Source organism: Macaca nemestrina, chromosome 11 (assembly GCF_043159975.1).
Source record: "Macaca nemestrina isolate mMacNem1 chromosome 11, mMacNem.hap1, whole genome shotgun sequence".
In the NCBI taxonomy this organism is placed as follows: domain Eukaryota; kingdom Metazoa; phylum Chordata; class Mammalia; order Primates; family Cercopithecidae; genus Macaca; species Macaca nemestrina.
Window position 1 is genome coordinate 84,571,515 of NC_092135.1, and position 19,424 is coordinate 84,590,938.

General features: G+C 35.6%; 1 protein-coding gene across 3 annotated transcripts in view; it reads left to right on the top strand.

The window, feature by feature from the left end:
• Nucleotides 1-19,424, top strand: part of LOC105468297 (integrin subunit alpha V) — a 92,298-nt gene that overhangs the window by 36,781 nt on the left and 36,093 nt on the right. The window contains exons 5-12 of one of the 3 annotated variants that reach the window (XM_071073027.1): nucleotides 4,096-4,157; nucleotides 6,617-6,662; nucleotides 10,019-10,144; nucleotides 11,004-11,048; nucleotides 12,509-12,552; nucleotides 12,642-12,698; nucleotides 15,088-15,140; nucleotides 15,886-16,088. In XM_071073027.1, coding sequence (XP_070929128.1) covers nucleotides 4,096-4,157; nucleotides 6,617-6,662; nucleotides 10,019-10,144; nucleotides 11,004-11,048; nucleotides 12,509-12,552; nucleotides 12,642-12,698; nucleotides 15,088-15,140; nucleotides 15,886-16,088 — 636 coding nt within the window. The remainder of the gene's footprint in view (nucleotides 1-4,095; nucleotides 4,158-6,616; nucleotides 6,663-10,018; nucleotides 10,145-11,003; nucleotides 11,049-12,508; nucleotides 12,553-12,641; nucleotides 12,699-15,087; nucleotides 15,141-15,885; nucleotides 16,089-19,424) is intronic. The other 2 variants (XM_071073028.1, XM_071073029.1) reach the window with 2 other exon arrangements.

Consider the following 19,424-nt stretch of genomic DNA (forward strand, 5'->3'; position numbering starts at 1 on the left):
GTATTGTTTGTTAGGAAAGAGAAAAAATTAGGTTAGAAAGCATACACTGCACAGGATGAGGGAAATTGAGGCTTTATCCTCAGGGCTTGGATGCCATCTGTACCGCCATCTTTATGTTGGTATTTTGGTTATGGTACTGTCATCTTTGGTAGTATGTAGAGAATCTGAAGATTAAATTTGTATTTTTAATTTCTTTATTGCAAAAATGTTCCTATTTGAGAAGATAATTTAATAGCTATGAAGAATGAGTTAACCATTGTATGCCAGGTTTGTTACTTATTACTTATATGATGTACACACACACACAATACACCCTTATTTTAATTTGATGCATGTGGGAACTGAGATTCACATAGTTGAAGCAATTTTATTTCCATATCTCATGGGGTTGAGAGTAGGGATATTCTGGGAAGAAAGAGGTGCAAAGAAACAGGAGTAAACAAAAGGAGCAAGCCACCTACTCTGGAGCATCAAGTACGTGTAGAGAAGTAGCTGCTATGACTGACTTTCACTATTTTCAGGGTACATATAGAATAGGTCAGTGTTGAAGTTCTGAATGGGTCAAATGAGGATTTAAACCTAAGTTTGTCTATTCCAAAAGAACCTTTCCTCTACATTATTCACAATAGAAAATGTTTTCCATTTCAGTTGCTTCTGTATTAAGCACAGCTTTTCTATAAAGAATACCTACTGCTTTCATGACCTAGGTTTGGATAATTCCTGATATGTAAGAATACATGGAAATCTCCTGAAAACATGCATTCTAACGATGATTCCCTTGTTCACAGAATGCTCTTATTTGGTTTAGGCACAGAAAGTATAAAGTCATTTAAAGCTATATTCTCTAAGGTATCCAAATCGGGTCAATGAACTGTGGCTTGTGGGCCTCTTTTTGTGAATAAAGTTTTATTGGAATACAGCCACACCCATTTGTTGATGTGTTATCTATAATGATCTAGTAGAGTTCTGAGAGTTGAGTTGCTACACTATGAGCCTAAAATATTTACTGTTCGGCTTTTTACAGGAAAAGTTTGCTGAACCCTGATCTAAATAATAAAACCTGAAATCTTAGGGGAAGCTTAAAGAACAATCTCAAAAAACAAAAAAGCAAAGTGCATGCCTTTGTTTCTAATAGGCCTGGCGCTTTCAGTAACCCTTGATTATTGTACATGCTTTTTGATTCAACCTTTGAAATATTAAACCACCTATAATAGGCCTAAATTATGAAGGGCATCTTGTTCAGAGAAGAAGACTTAGGAGTGGAAGTCAGAACCTGGGTTATATTCTGATTTTCTGCTGACAGTCCACCTATAGCTGTGGGTAATTCACCTAACCACTCTGGGCCTTTGTTTCATCATTGGTAAAACACCAATTCACACAAAAAACTTCAGAGATATAAATTTAGTGTTTTTTTTATCTGTTTCATACTTCAGTAAATTATGCAAACCAATAATTGGTTTTATGAGGTGGTGTCAGTTTTGTGGGACTACATTGCTAACTTCTTAGTAACTTTGCTTGTCTTGGTGGCAGATTGTGGGTTGTTTTGTTTATTTGTTTGCTTTTGGGTTTTTTCTTTTTGTTTGTTTGTTTTGGTGGTTTGGGTAGTTGGTTTGTTCTGTTTTTAACCTGACTTATGTGGACATCCTGGATAAGGAATTTCACTGTCTGTTACTAACTTACCTTATTACTGATTACATTTGCTTTCAGCTTTTTCATAACTGCATGATAAAACCTCGACTCTTAGGAAAAGCATAAAAAACAACCTCAAAAAACAAAAAGCCAAGTTACTTAGGGAAATTAAGTAACTCCACCATGGCCAACCAGCTAGTAAATAAGAGTATAGACCTGACCCCACACGTGTCTACACCACTACACTGCACTGTCTGAAATCAACAATATGCTTATCATTTCCTGAGCAATGACAAAGGACATTATGCAGTAGATCAGATGTTCTTCTGTTCTAAATTGCCTAGCCACGAATCATATGATGCGAATACCCTTTCAACTCCATGATCAGACTGAATCTTCTGTTCCTTCTGTCTGCCTTCTGATGCTAATATTATTTGAACATAGATTTTTCTCAGTAATGATTTCTAGTTGGCTTTTCCTTTCCCTTTGTCATTACTCAGGGATTGATAAAGATATTATTAAGACAGTGCAGTGTAGTGGTATAGGCACTTCTGGGTTCAAGTCTCACTCTCTTATTTACTAGTTGGTTGGCCATGGTCAAGTTACCTAATTTCCCTAAGCATCAGTTCCATTATCTGTACAAATTATTGAGTAATAATAGTATCTCTCACAGGATTGGTGTAAAGACTTAAAAAAGATAATGTCATGTAAAATGCTTTAGCATAATACCTGACTCAGAGTAAAGGCTTAATAAACCCTAGCTGATCTTACTATGAGAATCAATAATATTACTATTTGTAATGTCATTATCAGACCTAACAAGTGGGAGAAGTGTTAACCATCTGTAGGAATAAGTACCAGAGCCTGCACCAAAATAGTTTATATTCAACATGAAGTCTTTAAATTGGCAAAAGCACTCAGTTTAATATATACCTGTTAAGAAAATTTTAAGGGACAGTCATGCTTTTTAACTGGATATTCTGGGAAACCAAATAAAGCAGATAATTGTACAGTATGATAATCAAAAAAAGGATGTCTTTATAAATAGCTTGAAATAGTTCCCCAGATGCAACTTGAATAAAGGAAATAAATAGCTGACTTGCTCTAACTTGAGGTTAGAGCAGAATTCCTTAGTCTGATTCACTGGATGCTGGAAACCCCAGCACCACATTTTCCCACTCCCTTTTGGTTAGAAAAATTTACATTGGTTTAGCATTATACTCTTGAGGCTATTTTCTTTAAAAAAAAAAAAAAAAAAAAAAAAAACTTTAAAAAAATTTAGATATTAAATATGTAATCTTTGGGCAGTTTCCAGGTTTTAAAAATGGGTTCAAAATTTCTGATGGGATTATTTGGCAGAAGTCCTTAGAAGTTTGTCCTTATGACTGAAAACAGATATTTTTGGTTCCTGTATTTGGGTGGCAAATAAAGTAACAGTACAACTTTTTAATGTATTTGTAACATTGGCCACAGTAAATCTTTGATAACTGAAGGATAGTGTTTTCCATTGTTCTCTGTTATCCTCAAAGTAAAATAAGGGGGAAGTGTTCAGATTCATCCTTACATGTGTTCTAGGTACTGTATTGCTCATGATTAAAATTAATTTAAATTAATTGGCTAATTGCTCAGAATTAGTCCCTTTCTGTGAGAACTACTAAAAAGGGAACAACTACACGAGAGCAAAACTATTGAGCCTACTATGGTTGGAAAATACCCGAAAGTGTCATGAAAAGATGGTTACTTTAATTAGATCTCCATACTAAACGTGTGAGGAGAGCTTTATATTTTACTTTTTGAAGAGCATTAAGTTCTGGTCTGTCCATTTCCTGAAATTCTGAGCTATGTTATTCATCTTTGTTGTTGGCTATAATGTATAGGAATGTATGTATCTCTTTGCTGCTATTAATAACAACAAAGGTCTTAGGGTAATAGGAAGAAAGGAATTTCAGATCAGAACTTTTAACTTGCAGATCACAACTTGTTAGTGTTTTATGGAATCAGTGGAGTAGGTCACAACCGCAATAGTTTTTCTAAAAAAATAGAATGAAATAAAATAGAAAATGTTAGAGTGTATTCTATGCAATAATACAAATACTGTTTCGTAAGATTTTAAATTATCTCTATATGTTTTATACACACAATGTGTGTTGGGTTGTGATATAAATTATAATCTTTTTGTGGATTGTGGATAAAAAAAGGGTTTGAAATTTATCATTTTAGTTGGTTTCTTTGTTCTCTGGTGACTGGTTCAGGTATTTAATCTTTGTTTCCATATCTGAGTAAATGGTGCTGATAAACATGCATACTCACTCTCTTGGAATGTGGTAATAACTAAGTGCCCGAGTGAATGACCACTCTCAGAAAATAGTACATTATCTTATGATTCTAGTGATACCAGGTTTTCTCATGTTTTGTTTTGTGTTCTTTGTTTTGGGTTTGTGTATATTTCCAATCTTTTTATTTTAGAAGATATTGATGCTGATGGACAGGGATTTTGTCAAGGAGGATTCAGCATTGATTTTACTAAAGTAAGTTCTCATTTAAGACTGAAAGAGATTCAGACCTACCTTACTGACTAAACTGTGGTTAAAAATAAACTGGTCGCTCAGCTCCTTTACAGCTGTTACCTCTTTAATGAAAACAGTTAATAAAACGATCCATTCATTTTGACATTCTTTGTCTTATATTATTCCCTCCCTAGTAAACATTGCTTATTTGAAATAGGGAGACATCCCCCATCACTCTGGGAATGGAGGAAAGTAGACAATCTCCTCAGTAAATGATAGGTAACTATTATGACTTAATATTAACATTTCCAGTTATATGAATTTATAGCATATTAAAGTTCTATATTTTTAATTAAAATTGTTTTTCTTACAAAAGCTGTTAATGAGAGCTTTATTACAAAATTAGGGTTACATAAAAGCTGGGAAACATGCATGTTTGCCATCTATTATGTGCCTATAGGCACTAAGTGAAGCTGACTTCACTTATGTAATGTGTAATAATTGTAAGAAATCTCATAGGCAGGGCTCTATGTATTTTTAACTAAATTAATATTCTCTTCAGAATTAATATTTTTAATCTATTTTCTGAAAATAAGAATTCCATTTAAATGTTCAAAGGTAAATTTTCTGAAGTACTTTTCTTTACTTTTCTTTTGTGTGTTTATTTATTTTGATGGTGGGGAAGTATGCACATTTTGAATATCAAATTGAGAGTATTCTTTCTAGAGAAATCTAAAAAATATGTTGATTGATTGTGTGTATCCCTTCCTTAGAAAGCTTATATGTAGGCTTTCTTAGAAATGTGAGCAAAGAGAAGTGCCTTAAATGTATGAAAACAACTGAAATTGAAATAATATGATGCATAAGAACTAATAAAGCATTTTTCTTATTTTAAAAATTTGTAGGCTGGGTGCAGTGGCTCATGCCAGTAGTCCCAGCACTTTGGGAGGCTGAGGTAGGAGGATCACTTGAGCCCAGGAGACCAGCCTGAGCAACATAGTGGGACACCATCTCCACAAAGAATTAAAAATTAGCCAGGCATGGTGACATGTGCTTGTGGTCCCAGCTCTTTGGGAGGCTAAGGCATGAAGATTGCTTGAACTGCAGTGAGTGAGGCTGCATTGAGCCATGTTCATGCCACTGCATTCCAGCCTGAGCAACAGAGCAAGACCTCGTCTCAATTTTTAAAAACAAATTATATTTTATCTGTATTTGTATTTTATTAATTTTTTTCTAGACTAGGTACTGATAATTATAGTTAACTCTCCTAACTAGGTAATTTGTTTTTAATACTCTAAATTTCATACTATATTACTCAAAATTCAGAATGTAAGTAAGCCAGAGATAAAGTATATTAATAAATATTAGGTTTAAACTTGTATGATACATTTCCAAATAGGTATTATATATTTTTAAAATATATAATGTCCATCTTTTCTGTATTTATGCCTATACAACCATAACCCCAAAAGTACTTTCATACTGTGAAAGTCATTGCTAAATTAGGTGTTCACCTTCTTAAACACATTTCTGAGAAAAGGGTGTCTTTTTAGGGCTGATGACTTAGAAGTGTCTTTTACATAGCCAAGGCAAAAGATAGTCTGTTGAAAACTTGGAAGGGCTATATGTACATTTGGAGGGGAAAAAAATGTATCTTACCTCCAGCAAGAAGAGATTTCTAAAATATTGTGCTCAAACACAATATACCTAGAATTAGACACTTTTAGTTAGTTAAATGTAAGAAATGCTAGGCAAGCATAATTTGTATATGTATAATACACCCTGAAAATTTTATTCTCAACTTCACTCCTGTTTAGATCTGAGACACTAAAAGTATTTCCTTTAGCAGAAAATTCTTCGGTGATTATAGAAAGAAAATTTGCTATATATAGTCACAAATTTAATATACAAAATTAAGAAGTGACTTTAAAAAATTGTAACCTGATAATACATTGCATTAGTACCTCATTTCAAATATGTGAAGCAGCCAAGATCCACAAGAAGTTGTATATTTTCATATATTAAATGAATACATTATAACTTTTCTTTTAAATTTTGTTTCAGAAAAGATACAGTGAAAACCACTGAAACTGAGTTAGATGAATTTGAGATTTATGATTTTGTTTGCCTTAATATAGATTAGATAGATAGATAGATAGATAGATAGACAGACAGACAGACAGACAGACAGACAGATAGACAGGTACATATAAGACTCAACACTTTAAGAGGCTGAGCTGGGAAGATTGCTTAAAGCCAGGAGTTTGAGAACAGCCTGGGTGAGGGAAGACCTTGTTTATACGAAGAAGAAAAAAAAAAAAAGCATCTTAATTACCCTGGTAATGATATAAAGATACATTACTGTATTGGTCAGTCATATATACAAATACATATATATCTTATGTTTTTCATTGATTTCTATCATTTGAGAGATACTTGTTCTTTAAATATATACCTTTTTGTTGTGTGATTTCATCTAGGCTGACAGAGTACTTCTTGGTGGTCCTGGTAGCTTTTATTGGCAAGGTAGGTTAATATTTTTTAAATTACAATTATTGACTATGTGTCACTGATTCACCTGGCTTATTGTATGCCTATGACATTTTACAAATTATTTTAAAGAAAGAAATGGAAATAACAATTAAAGTATATAAACACTCCATTTTACACAGTGTTTTTTAAAAGAATATAACATATATAATATATATTAAATGTGTGTATATTCCTATAAGAAAATAAACTAAATATTTAAAGAGTAAATACATACTTTTGTGTTAAATATATTTTAAAAGTAAATATATATAGTAATTTTAAGTAGTTTATTTTTATTGTGTGTGATATATACTTCTTCATATCTATACTCTAGGGGCCATGATACAATCATTAGGCAGTGTGCAAAACCAATCTGTATAGGCCAACTGTGGCATTCTAAAAGTTGCAGGTTTTGAAAGTATTTTGAAGTTGCTCGTTAGGATATTTAAGTGATTATTTTCTTATTACTGATATTGAGAATGATCTCTAGGTGTTGGGGACGTCCTAAAAATTGAAGATCTTTTCTGGGTGCCCTGGCTCATGCCTGTAATGCCAGCACTTTGGGAAGCTGAGGCGGAAGGCTCGCTTGAAGCCAGGAGTTCACAACCAGCCTGGGCAGCAAAGTGAGACCCTGTCTCTGCCAAAAAAATAAAACATAAAAAAATAAAGCCAGGTGTGGTGGCCCACGCCTGTAATCCCCGCACTTTGGGAGACCAAGGTAGGCGATCACCTGAGGTCAGGAGTTAGAGACCAACCTGGCCAACATGGTGAAACCCCGTCTCTACTAAAAATACACACATTAGCTGGACATGGTGGTGTGGGCCTGTAATCCCAGCTACTCAGGAGGCTGAGGCAAGAGAATCACTTGAACCCAGGAGGAGGAAGTTGTAGTGAGGCAAGATCATACCACTGTACTCCAGTCTGGGCAACAGAGAGACACTCTGTCTCAAAAAATATATATAAAATAAAATTAGAGAACCTTATTAGGTTTTTAAAAGATGTTAAACTGGCATTGATATAAAGATACATTATTATATTATTCTTCAGTCATTCTGGGAGGCCTAATTAAATTGTCATTCGAACATATGTACAACAGATTATTGCTGACAGTTTGAAAATAGATAACTAAATATTTGCTTTCTTTGTGTATCATTAGAGATATACAGTTATTTATCTCATTAATATATTGACATGTTTAGTTTCTGCTAAAAAGTACTATTTATAAGTTGAACTATTTTGTATTAGCATTCTGTTATTCAAGCATTGTCAGTGTTTGGAAGAATTAGAAATCCTTTGACTATATTGATTTGAAAGTTTCAAATTTTACTCTTGTATTCTACACTATGCTTTCCTGAATTGCTTCTTTGTAGAAAAACTGATGCTTGCTTTTGTCTTGTGGAGAGGGAAGCTAAAGAAGGAGATTTGCTGGAGGATGACAGGATGGAAGGAGAATAAGAAGGAATGAAAAATAGGAATAAGTAAAATGTTGAAAGAGAAGGCAAAAGAGGGAATAAAAAAAGAGAAAATTCAGGCATCACAGACAGGGATCAGAATGTGATCCCTGTCTCTTTCTAAAACATAGCAAAACTGAAAAATTGGAATTTCTATGGATTATACATCTATTGGGAAATAAAATGATTTTAAAAAATTATAATTGAGTTTTACTGTTTTACAACAAAAATAGCAGTTCTTTTTTTTTTTTTTTTTTTTTTTTTTTTTGAGACGGAGTCTCGCTGAGTCGCCCAGGCTGGAGTGCAGTGGCCGGATCTCAGCTCACTGCAAGCTCTGCCTCCCGGGTTTTTACGCCATTCTCCTGCCTCAGCCTCCCGAGTAGCCGGGACTACAGGCGCCCGCCACCTCGCCCGGCTAGTTTTTTGTATTTTTTAGTAGAGACGGGGTTTCACCGTGTTAGCCAGGATGGTCTCGAACTCCTGACCTCGTGATCCGCCCATCTCGGCCTCCCAAAGTGCTGGGATTACAGGCTTGAGCCACCGCGCCTGGCCAAAAATAGCAGTTCTAAAGTACATATGAGAAAATAGGGGATATTAATACTTTTTAGTTAGGTATAGAAATACAGATTTATTTTTCCTCTTTATTGCTGACTATGTCATTCAGTGGAGGGGAAGGAAGTATCTGATGCGGATGCCTGGGAACCAAAACTGTCAAGGAAACTAAATTTTGTGATTCTCAGTTAGGACTACTTGTTAACTCTGTCTTTTTAAGAGATATAGCTGTGAACATGTATGAATTTTTTTTTAATGCCATAGGTATTGCATAAATAAGAATAATATAAATAGGAATGTGCAATAATTAGGACACAGTAATAAATTAGGACAGAGAGGTACTATTAATATATTTATTAAAATTTTATTACAAGTTTTATGTAATATATAGCTAGCAGACTCAGTGAATTGGCAGATAGTATTTTGTTTTAATAACATTAAAATCAGCAGATGTCACCCTGGATAAGTACGTTAGAATGAATTTTTCCACAGATCTCAGAATTGTAGTTGTTAGAATGGGGAAAAGAATAATGTTTTATTCAGAAGATATAATGAATTTTCTTCTGTTCTTCGATTCAGGAAATGTTTATTGAATTTCATATGTTCTTGGTACTGCTTAAGCCCAGATGATAAAGTACTGATAAAGACAGAGAAAGTGTTTCTGTCCTGTAGATTCAATCTCTGTGACTGAACAGATGGGAACAGGACTGAAAATGTTAGCTGTTACACATTTCTTTCTAAAACAGCAGGAATGATAAGAGATTATTGTATCCATATTGTGGAGATAACATTTAATAAACCAGCTATCCTTTCTTGGCATGGAGGGCAAGCTGATTTTTGTGTAGTCATCTAGATTTCTTGTCTGCTTAATAACAAGGTTGTGAACAAAGGTGAACTCTCCATTCAGGTTGTTTCCTAAAGATGTTTAAATTACTAGTTAAAAAGATATCAATTGAAGCAGTCATTCTGATGATAAAGGTAACAGTATTGTGTCAGTAAATTTTTCATGTTTTAATGGATTAGTTGGGTGATAGCCTTTGATTTCATTTTTCCATATATTTAACATTGCTTTCTAGTGGTTTAAGACAAATCCTGTTTTCTTAAATTTTTATTAACGGAGACTGATTTTAAGTACTGGCTTAAACAGAAATAATTTTAAGTTAAGAATATCCATTTTCAAATTGAGTATGATCAAGGAGAATTATGTAAGGCTAATAATTAGAAGCACTAATATCTAATATTGTTTTCTTTCATGCAGGTACATTATCTGTATCATAAAATCATAAAGATCCCATTCGAAGCTTATTTATTTTATATATATATACACATCTATATACTTCTTTTTAGGTCAGCTTATTTCGGATCAAGTGGCAGAAATCGTATCTAAATATGACCCCAATGTTTACAGCATCAAGTATAATAACCAGTTAGCAACTCGGACTGCACAAGCTATTTTTGATGACAGTTATTTGGGTAGGTAAAACCAAAATTTACTCATTTTTGGAATTGTGGTATATTTGCTTTTATCTGCTTATGGTCTTCTAAGCAGAAAAATATTTTATGTGAAATAGATTAGGATTTTTTAAAACATACAGAATATACAATTTCAAATTGTTAATGAGTACTTTGGTTATGTTACATTTCAGTAATTGAAATTGAAGAGAGCGATTATTTGTGCAGTGATAATAATAATAGCTAGCTTTTAAGATATGCTTACTGTGTTCTGGGCATTCCTCAAGGTGACTTGATTTGTATTCGCTCATTTAATCCTCACAAGTCAAGCATATTGTATTATTCTCATTTTGTAGGTGAAAACACCAAGGCACTGAGAGGCAAAATAACTTGCCCAAAGTCATTCGCTTGTAACTTGCTGTTCAGAGATTCAAATGGAGGCATTCTAACTCCTGAAGTTTTATTCATGATGTTAAATAAAAGTTTTGGTCTTTAGGACTTATTAACATGTGTTCTCTCTTTAAATTTCTTTCTAATATATTAAAACAAGTCATATATGACAGAAATAGTACTTGCTGAGAGAATTTATTTGTTGCTTCTTTTTGATGAATTGTAAATTTGCCATTTTTAACAGACTCCTTTGTAAAGTTAATAAGACAATTGTAGTTTTATAATAACAATAGCCTATTTGAGTATTTAACTGAGTTGTTTCATTTAAAATTTACGTGTCATATACATATGAATCTGTTATGACTAGGGGACAAAATATTACATAATTAAAGGAGTTTCTTGAAAATATTTTCAAGGAATGCTTACTCAACAAGCCTGCTGAAGATAACTTCCTTGTCCTGACGCTTCTCCCCTTTGGTTTCCTGTTTAGGTTACTCTGTGGCTGTCGGAGATTTCAATGGTGATGGCATAGATGGTATGAAGTTCTCGAACTATAATCTTTAAAAAAATTAGATTAAGCATTTGAAACATGTGGCATTGAAATTTTTGAACAGTTTGAGCGGCTGGGTGCTGTGGCTCAAGCCTGTAATCTCAGCACTTTGGGAGGCCAAGGCGAGTGGATCCCTTGAGCCCTGGAGCTTGAGAATAGTCTGGACAACATGGCAAAATCCAGCCTCTAGAAAAAATACAAAAATTAGCTGGGCACGGTGACGCATACCAGTGTCCAGATATTCAGGAGGCTGAGGTGGGAGGATCGCCAGAGCCCAGGGACATTGAAGCTGCCATGAGCTGTGATTGCGCCTGCCACTGCACTCCAGCCTGGGTGACAGAGCCGAGACCCTGTCTCAAAAAAAAAAAAAAAGAAAATTTTAAGCAGTTTGAGCGGCTGGGTGCTGTGGCTCAAGCCTGTAATCTCAGCACTTTGGGAGGCCAAAGCGAGTGAATCCCTTGAGCCCTAGAATTCGAGAACAGTCTGGACAACATGGCAAAATCAAGCCTCTGGAAAAAATACAAAAATTAACTGGGGGCAGCAATGCACACCAGTGTCCAGATACTCAGGAGGCTGAGGTGGGAGGATCGCCAGAGCCCAAGGAGGTTGAAGCCGCCATGAACTGTGATTGCACCTGCCACTGCACTCCAGCCTGGGTGACAGAGCCGAGACCCTGTCTCAAAAAAAAGAAAAAAAGAAAATTTTAAGCAGTTTTAAACCATTGTTATGGAATATAACAGAAGAAATGAGAGAGATGTTGGCACACTGGCGAGAGTCCAGGCTAGGTCTCTGCTAAACTTCTTCTAGTGGCTGCTGAAATTGAGATGGCTACACTTGGCTTCAGTGCCTTTCCTTTCTGCTTCTTTTTAGCCCCCAACACTGTTAGTGATTTCTTTAGCGTTTTCCTCCTTGCCTTCAGCAAATTCATTCCTCTGGGAGAGGCTTAGTTTCTTCTTTCGTTAGGCATCCTTTGTTACCTTCTGGGCCATCTCTGTACCGTTATTATCCCATCCTCTCATTGTTCATCCATCTTCCTTCAGACCTCCATTTCGGAATCACAGACTTTACCAGATTTTGATCACATTTCTGTGCCACAGCCATATCTACCCCACTTCAGTTTGCTCTGTATTATTTTTCATTACTGTACATTTAGTTTTTCTTCGTTCTTAGGTTACTTTATCTTGTCTATTCTTGTTTAACAGTATTACAAATGACTTGAAGGCTTATTTGCATATGTTTGAGAGCCTTCAAGAATTTGTATTTGGTAAATTTTGATTTTATAGTTTAAATATGCTGGGCTATTTATTACAGAGTACCAGTTTTTCTAAATTGATTGTTTGTTTTGAACTGAAGTAGTAAAACTTAAAGCTTGCGGACATAGTCACTTCTTGTCTGCAACTTCCAGTGTTGTCTTAAAAAATGAATAATTTGTTTTTTTGTTTCAGACTTTGTTTCAGGAGTTCCAAGAGCAGCAAGGACTTTGGGAATGGTAGGACAGTTAAAAGGTATTTTTTTAAAAAATCTCTAAGTTATCTTCTATTTTACTAGATTTCATATATTTCTGTTTTTCCTTCACAGGTTTATATTTATGATGGGAAGAACATGTCCTCCATATACAATTTTACTGGCGATCAGGTATGCTTCCAGAATATGATCGCCCTCTCCCACTATAAAGGCCGTATGTACTCATTGGAGTAGATTTGTGAAATATAAAAGTGTAAAAGTGAACTATAATCTCATCAAATAGATAATTCATCCAACTCTTATCATTTTGGTCAAACTATTATCATAGTTTTTGAGTGTGTGTGTGTGTGTGTGTATAAACAAAAATTGGTTTACTCTGTATTTTTCATTTTGTCTTGCCTTTTTCACTCAATATTTTATTATCAGAGTTTCCTAATGTCTTAAAACTTTCTTTGGCAGTATCAGAATGATTTAATGATTCCATAACATTCAATATTCTACATATAAGATGGACTTTACATATTTCATCTTTGCTTTAGCCAAAGTAATTTGGATATTTTGGCTTGTTTTTGTCTGCCTTTTTGTTTTTTTAGGAAATACAAAATCACATACACACAAAACCACAAAGACTTTCTTTTTCTTTACTGGTAACATTAAATTCTTTTCTAAGGATGATCTATACCTTATAATTTTATTAGATGCAACAGAAAGCATGGCACAGGTGTGTATTATAGATATTACAAGTGAACTTCATTTGTACTACATGAAATAAGATATTTCTCAGCTAAAAAATGCTAGTGCTTTTTAAGTATTAGACATTCTCTGCGAGTTCAGGCATTTTATAATATTCTCTGTTGTATGTCTCAGGTAATTATACCATAAGTTGGTAATGATGAAGAAAAATTTAAACAGTAGGTAGAGAAAAATCTTTCTCAAAGCTTGCAGATCTGGGATCCAAGCCTTTTTGTTCAGTTGAGATTGTTGGGCTTTGGGATAGGATTGATAGGATGACTGACTAGACTCAAGGTCCCCAGAAACCTCTTCCCATTTCTGTGGTGGTCAGGATTGAGGCACAACCTGGGGAGCCCTGCAGTTGACAGGCAGTTAGGGTTGCTGCAGGGGTGTTCCCTTTGTTCAGTTGTGGCTTCTCCAGCTCAAGCAGCTTCTCCTGTCTGGTGACCATGTATGAGTCTGGATCCTACTGCATGCAGTCAGTGATACTTGCTTTATTCTTCTTACTATTGGGAAGTGGGGGTGACTAGAGAGGAGTGGGAAAGTTGGCTTTTATATGGGTACAAACCTGGGTTTTCCATGCTCGGTCTGTTGTTGCATTGGATAAGGTATTTGCTGCTGAAAATTTGGTTCCTTATTTATAAAAATAGGGATGCTGGCAACTTCCTCATGGGACAGTTGTGAGAATCAAAAGAAAACATTTGAATCATAGTGCCCGGGACAAAATGTGTCTCAGTAAATGCCATCCTTTCTTTACACTTCCAAGCCAAACACTGTAGGTCACTAAGGCCCATGAATATTATTCTGTTACACTCTAGTCAGCACATCAACCTTGTACCCCAAGCACAGTATGTTTTATTTCACCAGCTTTGATCTTGTCATTTAAAACAGAACACACCTTTCATTTTCCCAGTTACACTGTATCAACCCAAAATAGATAATGTAGGAATCTCCCTTATCATTCTCTCTTGATATCTGAGCCAATCAAATTTGAGAAGCATTGCTAACTTTCCTTGTTTGGTTTGTTGACTCATTTTTCACCTTACTTTGTATTTAATCTGTCATCTCTTTTAGTTTTGTTTTGCACTTTGAGCTCTCTTTAGAGCTTTCCTTTTTCACATTTATTTACAGCTAAGCTGCTCACCCTATGAAAGCCAGTGGTGTCCTGTGGTAGGGAAAAGGACATTTCTGCTCCCTGTGCATTATAAGCTCATAATAAACCCAAACACATTTGTACTGTGTGTAATTCAAAAGCAAAACCATGTGGCAAGTAATCGATAGAGGTATGACACAAAAATGAGCTCCTTTCAATATCTTTCCAAATAGTAATTTTTAAACAGTAGTAGTAGTTTCACATAGGGGAGCCAATTATTATCTATTATGAATAATTATTTATTAACCTCATGACATAGGCATCCATATAAAACTTGTTGGGTTCAATCACAACATTTGTCTGTGACTATATATCTTTGTTAGTGTGCTTGTGTCTGGTATGTTTTGGGAAATGAAGAGAAAGGGAGATAATAGGGTAGGCCTAGGAAGGAGAATTGATAGTCCTTAGACTTAAATGTCATATGTCAACAACACTGGAATGATATACATGTAATATATTGTGTCCTAGGAATATATTGTGTCTAGGAAAACAACAAGCCTCATTACCTGATTGTCATTGTGTTGGTAGAATAAACAAAAGACAAGACATTTAGATTGAAGCACTATATGCAGAGAAAAAAAATAACCCTTTCTATTTGGTACATATCTTACAAATGTTAATTGTCTAAACTAATTGAATGAAATATAAACATTTCATTTTCATCTTTTCATCCAGATGGCTGCATATTTCGGGTTTTCTGTAGCTGCCACTGACATTAATGGAGATGAGTAAGTTTAAAAAAATGTTTCCAGAAAGTTATCTTCTCATGTTTATGAATACTTTACTCAAACTAAACATTTTTTTCTGCTGTTTTTGTATTCCTTTTCTGCTAATCTTTCTGTTTAAGGAAACAATTTGAAGCAACCTTAATCATGAATTCTAGAAAACCTCTATGTTTGTGGCCGGGTGTGGTGGCTCATGCCTGTAATCCCAGCACTTTGGGAGGCCAGGGTGGGCGGATCACAAGGTCAGGAGATCGAGACCATCCTGGCTAACACAGTGAAACCCCATCTGTACTAGGAATACAAAAATTTAGCCGGGCGTGGTGGCGGGCGCCTGTAGTCCCAGCTACTCTGGAGGCTGAGGCAGGAGAATGGCATGAACCCAACAGGCGGAGTTTGCAGTGAGCCGAGCTCATGCCACTGCACTCCAGCCTGGGAGACAGAATGAGATCCGTCTCAAAAATAAAATAAAATAAAATAAAATAGAAAAAAAAAAGAAAACCTCTATGTATGTTCTGTTTTTTTCAGTAGCTTTTATAACATGAACAAATAATTGTATGAATTACTCATAGTTTCTTAAAAGAATTAAAGGAAGGTTTGAATTTGAAATGGGTGCTCTGGTAATCATTTTGTGTTTCACTGTGGGTGTGAGAGATGCAGAAAGAGGAAAAGTGAGTTGTAATAAGAAAGAAAATGCCTACTAAGATATGAAATGTGATCTTGCTTTGGTGAGAAGATTCTGTTCTTTTAGTTATGCAGATGTGTTTATTGGAGCACCTCTCTTCATGGATCGTGGCTCTGATGGCAAACTCCAGGAGGTGGGGCAGGTCTCAGTGTCTCTACAGAGAGCTTCAGGAGACTTCCAGACAACAAAGCTGAATGGGTTTGAGGTCTTTGCACGGTTTGGCAGTGCCATCGCTCCTTTGGGAGATCTGGACCAGGATGGTTTCAATGGTAAGATCAAAGTTTAGCAGCTGCAGGTCCCTGATTATCTGTGTCCACCTGGAAAAGTCCTGTAACTCCATCTGTAGGAGTCTACACAAGCAAATCTCCTTCCTGGAAAGGTGGATTGTGTGTCAGTGAGTAACACACCAAATTTAAAGACAGATTGCTATTTTTCTTTAAAAATCAGAGCAAAGATTTCAAAAATTGACTCTCATGAGTTATTATTCACTCAGCCTCCAATTAGAAGGTCAGAATGATTACTTTCTGAAATGAACCTTCATTCCCCTGGCACCTCCTGCTAGCTGGTGGCTTCATGTGTTTCTGCATCCTGCTTAGCAGCAGTGCCCTCTTCTGTTCATTTGGCTACAAGTGTTAAAAAAATGCTTCTAGGCACATTGTCAAGGCAATGCTGACTAATGCATACCTCAAAGAGATGATTTCCCATTAATAATTTTAAAGCCATAACTTTGTTGTAGCTGTCCAAAATGTTCTGAGGGATGTTATATCTCCCTTCATGGTGGCATATTGAAAGTATAAGCCTATTCTTTTATAATAGTACCATTTTAATAGTTGTCGATATCTTTAAAAAGGAAAGTTTGCTTTTACTTTAGAACTCTTCAGAAACATGAAATATTGGTCACAAATTACCAAGAATTTTTTAAAAAAATCTATTAAAAACCTTTCTAGAGATCACAGAATGGATAGTTGAACTAGTTTGTGTAATCAACAGGATAGTAAGCATATGCCTCCTTAAAACTTAAAGGAAAGGTATACATTAAGAAGAAAACTTTAAAAATACAAATGACTTGTTGTATGTCTCAAATAATAGTGGAAAGGTAAATGTTGTTTGCCCTCAAGATTTTACACCTGTCTTGTGGGTAGGTGATATCATTTACTAGAAGTGTCATCTGGAAGATTAACCCTAGATGTTTCTTTCTTTTTTTTATTTTTTATTATTTTTTTTATTTTTGAGGCAGCATCTCACTGTCACCCAGGCTACAATGCAGTGGTGCAATCAGGGCTCACTGCAGCTTCGACCTCCCAGGGTCAAGAGATCCTCCCACTTCGGCCTCCTGAGTAGCTGGGACTACAGGCTCCTACCACCATGCCCTGCTAATTTTTTTGATTTTTAGTAGAGCTCAGGTCTTGCCATATTACCCAGGCTGGTCTCTAACTCCTGAGCTCAAGTGATCCTCCTGCCTCAGCTGCACGAAGTGCTGGAATTACAGATGTGAGCCACTGTGCCTGGCCAACCATAGAAGTTTCAGTGGTATGGAACATCTACTCAGAGGTACATTTGCTACCTAAAATAGAGGCTTGAAGATTTTTACCGCCAAGAGAACTTAGCATAAATCAAATGGAGCTATGGTATGAAGTTCATAATAAAATGTGAAAAGAACACTATAGAACAGACCAAATCATTACTTAATCATAACAAAAACTACATAGGAAACACAGGGCTAAGTTTGAGGTTCCACCATGAATAAAGTTAATGAATTCTTTGCTATGTAGCTGAGCCTCTGTCGCCCAGGTTTTCTGGGAAGCCTGGTCATGTTTGCTGTCACCTTGTCTTGATGTTATTCCAGTTACTTTAAAGAAAGTTTTCTCATTATTATGATCTAGCCAACATCTCTTCCAGCTTTCTAAGTTTTTGTTATAATGTATTGTCTGTCAGTACAACAAATACAGACAACAGCTTAAAAAATGTGAAGTTTTACAATGATTTTACAAAGGGGTAAAATATAGATAGATACCATAGAGGATGATTATGGTCTCCCAGGGTTTCTCCTTGGGTCTTACTGTACCAAATAGTAGATTGTGAATGATAATGTCTTTAGTGAAAAATTATCTGAGCTGTATTTATGTATAGTATTTAATACATATGTGTAAATATAGTTACATTATGCATATATATGTTCAATTAGTTATAAGTTAGATCTTTTGTTGTTGTTCATACATGAAGACATTAAGTGTCATTGCTCCTGTATTCCTATATTCCTCTCCACCTGCCCGCACCCTAGGAATCATCAAGAGGGATTTTGAAAAGAAAACAATAAAGTTATGTTCCAAAATTTTATATAGCCCAAAGGTAATTATGTGCAGTTTTGATCAGTACTCTTCCAGGAAAAGCAGAGGAAATAAAGAAAAACAGGAAAGAGCAACTAAAATGATCAAAGGAAGAAACTGATTGTGTGAAGGTGTAGGATCTTCCAGACTCGACAGATGATAGTGAAGAGAGAAGATGATTAACATGTATAAAATAATGAAGGGTTTAGAAAGTTACAGATAATTTTTATTAAACAGTCACTCAACATTGGAGCCATCTTTTGTTGGAAAATTATATTTTAATGAATACTTTATATTTTTATTATTTATTGAGACATGGTCTTCCTCTGTCACCCAAGCTGTCACGTACCAGTGCAGTGGTACGATCATAGCTCACTGCAGACTTGACCTCCCAGGCTCAAGCAGTTCTCTTACCTCACCGTCCCAAGTAGCTGGGACTACTAGTGTGCACCTCCTTGCATGGCTAATTTTTGTATTTTTTGTAGAGATGGGGCTTTGCCATGTTGCCAAAGCTGGTCTCAAACTCCTGGGCTTAAGCAATCTGCCTGCCTCGGCCTCCAAACGTGACAGGATTAAAACATGAGCTACCGTGGCCAGCCTATTTTAATAAATACTTTATTAATGCATATGTCAGTATAGAAGTTATGCTTATCTTTGTTTTTGTTTGTTTGTTTGTTTTGTTTTGTTTTTTTAGACAGAGTCTTACTCTGTCACTAGGCTGGAGTGCAGTAGCACCATCTCGGCTCACTGCAACCTCCACCTCCCGGGTTCAAGCAATTCCCTTGCCTAAGCCTCCTGAGTAGCTGGGACTACAGGCACCAACCACCACGCTTGGCTAATTTTTGTATTTTTAGTAGACATGGAGTTTCACCATGTTGGCCAGGATGGTCTTGATCTCTTGACCTTGTGACCCACCTGCCTTGGCCTCCCAAAGTGCTAGGATTACAGGCGTGAGCCACTGCACCCGGCCAACTTACCTTTTAAGGGTTAAAAAAGGATAAAAAGAATACTTTTACGTAACTAAGGTACTCATTTTTAAGGATAACAAATTCTTAGTTGGTATTTACTGCAGGCCAGGCACTCTTCTAGGTGGTAAAAATGAGTATAAATCAGTCTACTCATGTCTTTAAGAAACTCAGCATCCAATGGGGACAGCATATATGTGTTAAAAAAAAAAAAAAAAAAAGCACCTCAATGTGATCATCAGTGTTTGAGATCCCAGGCTTAATGGTCTCATAAAGGATGAGTTATCAAGGTATTATCAATGTTTCAGGGGAG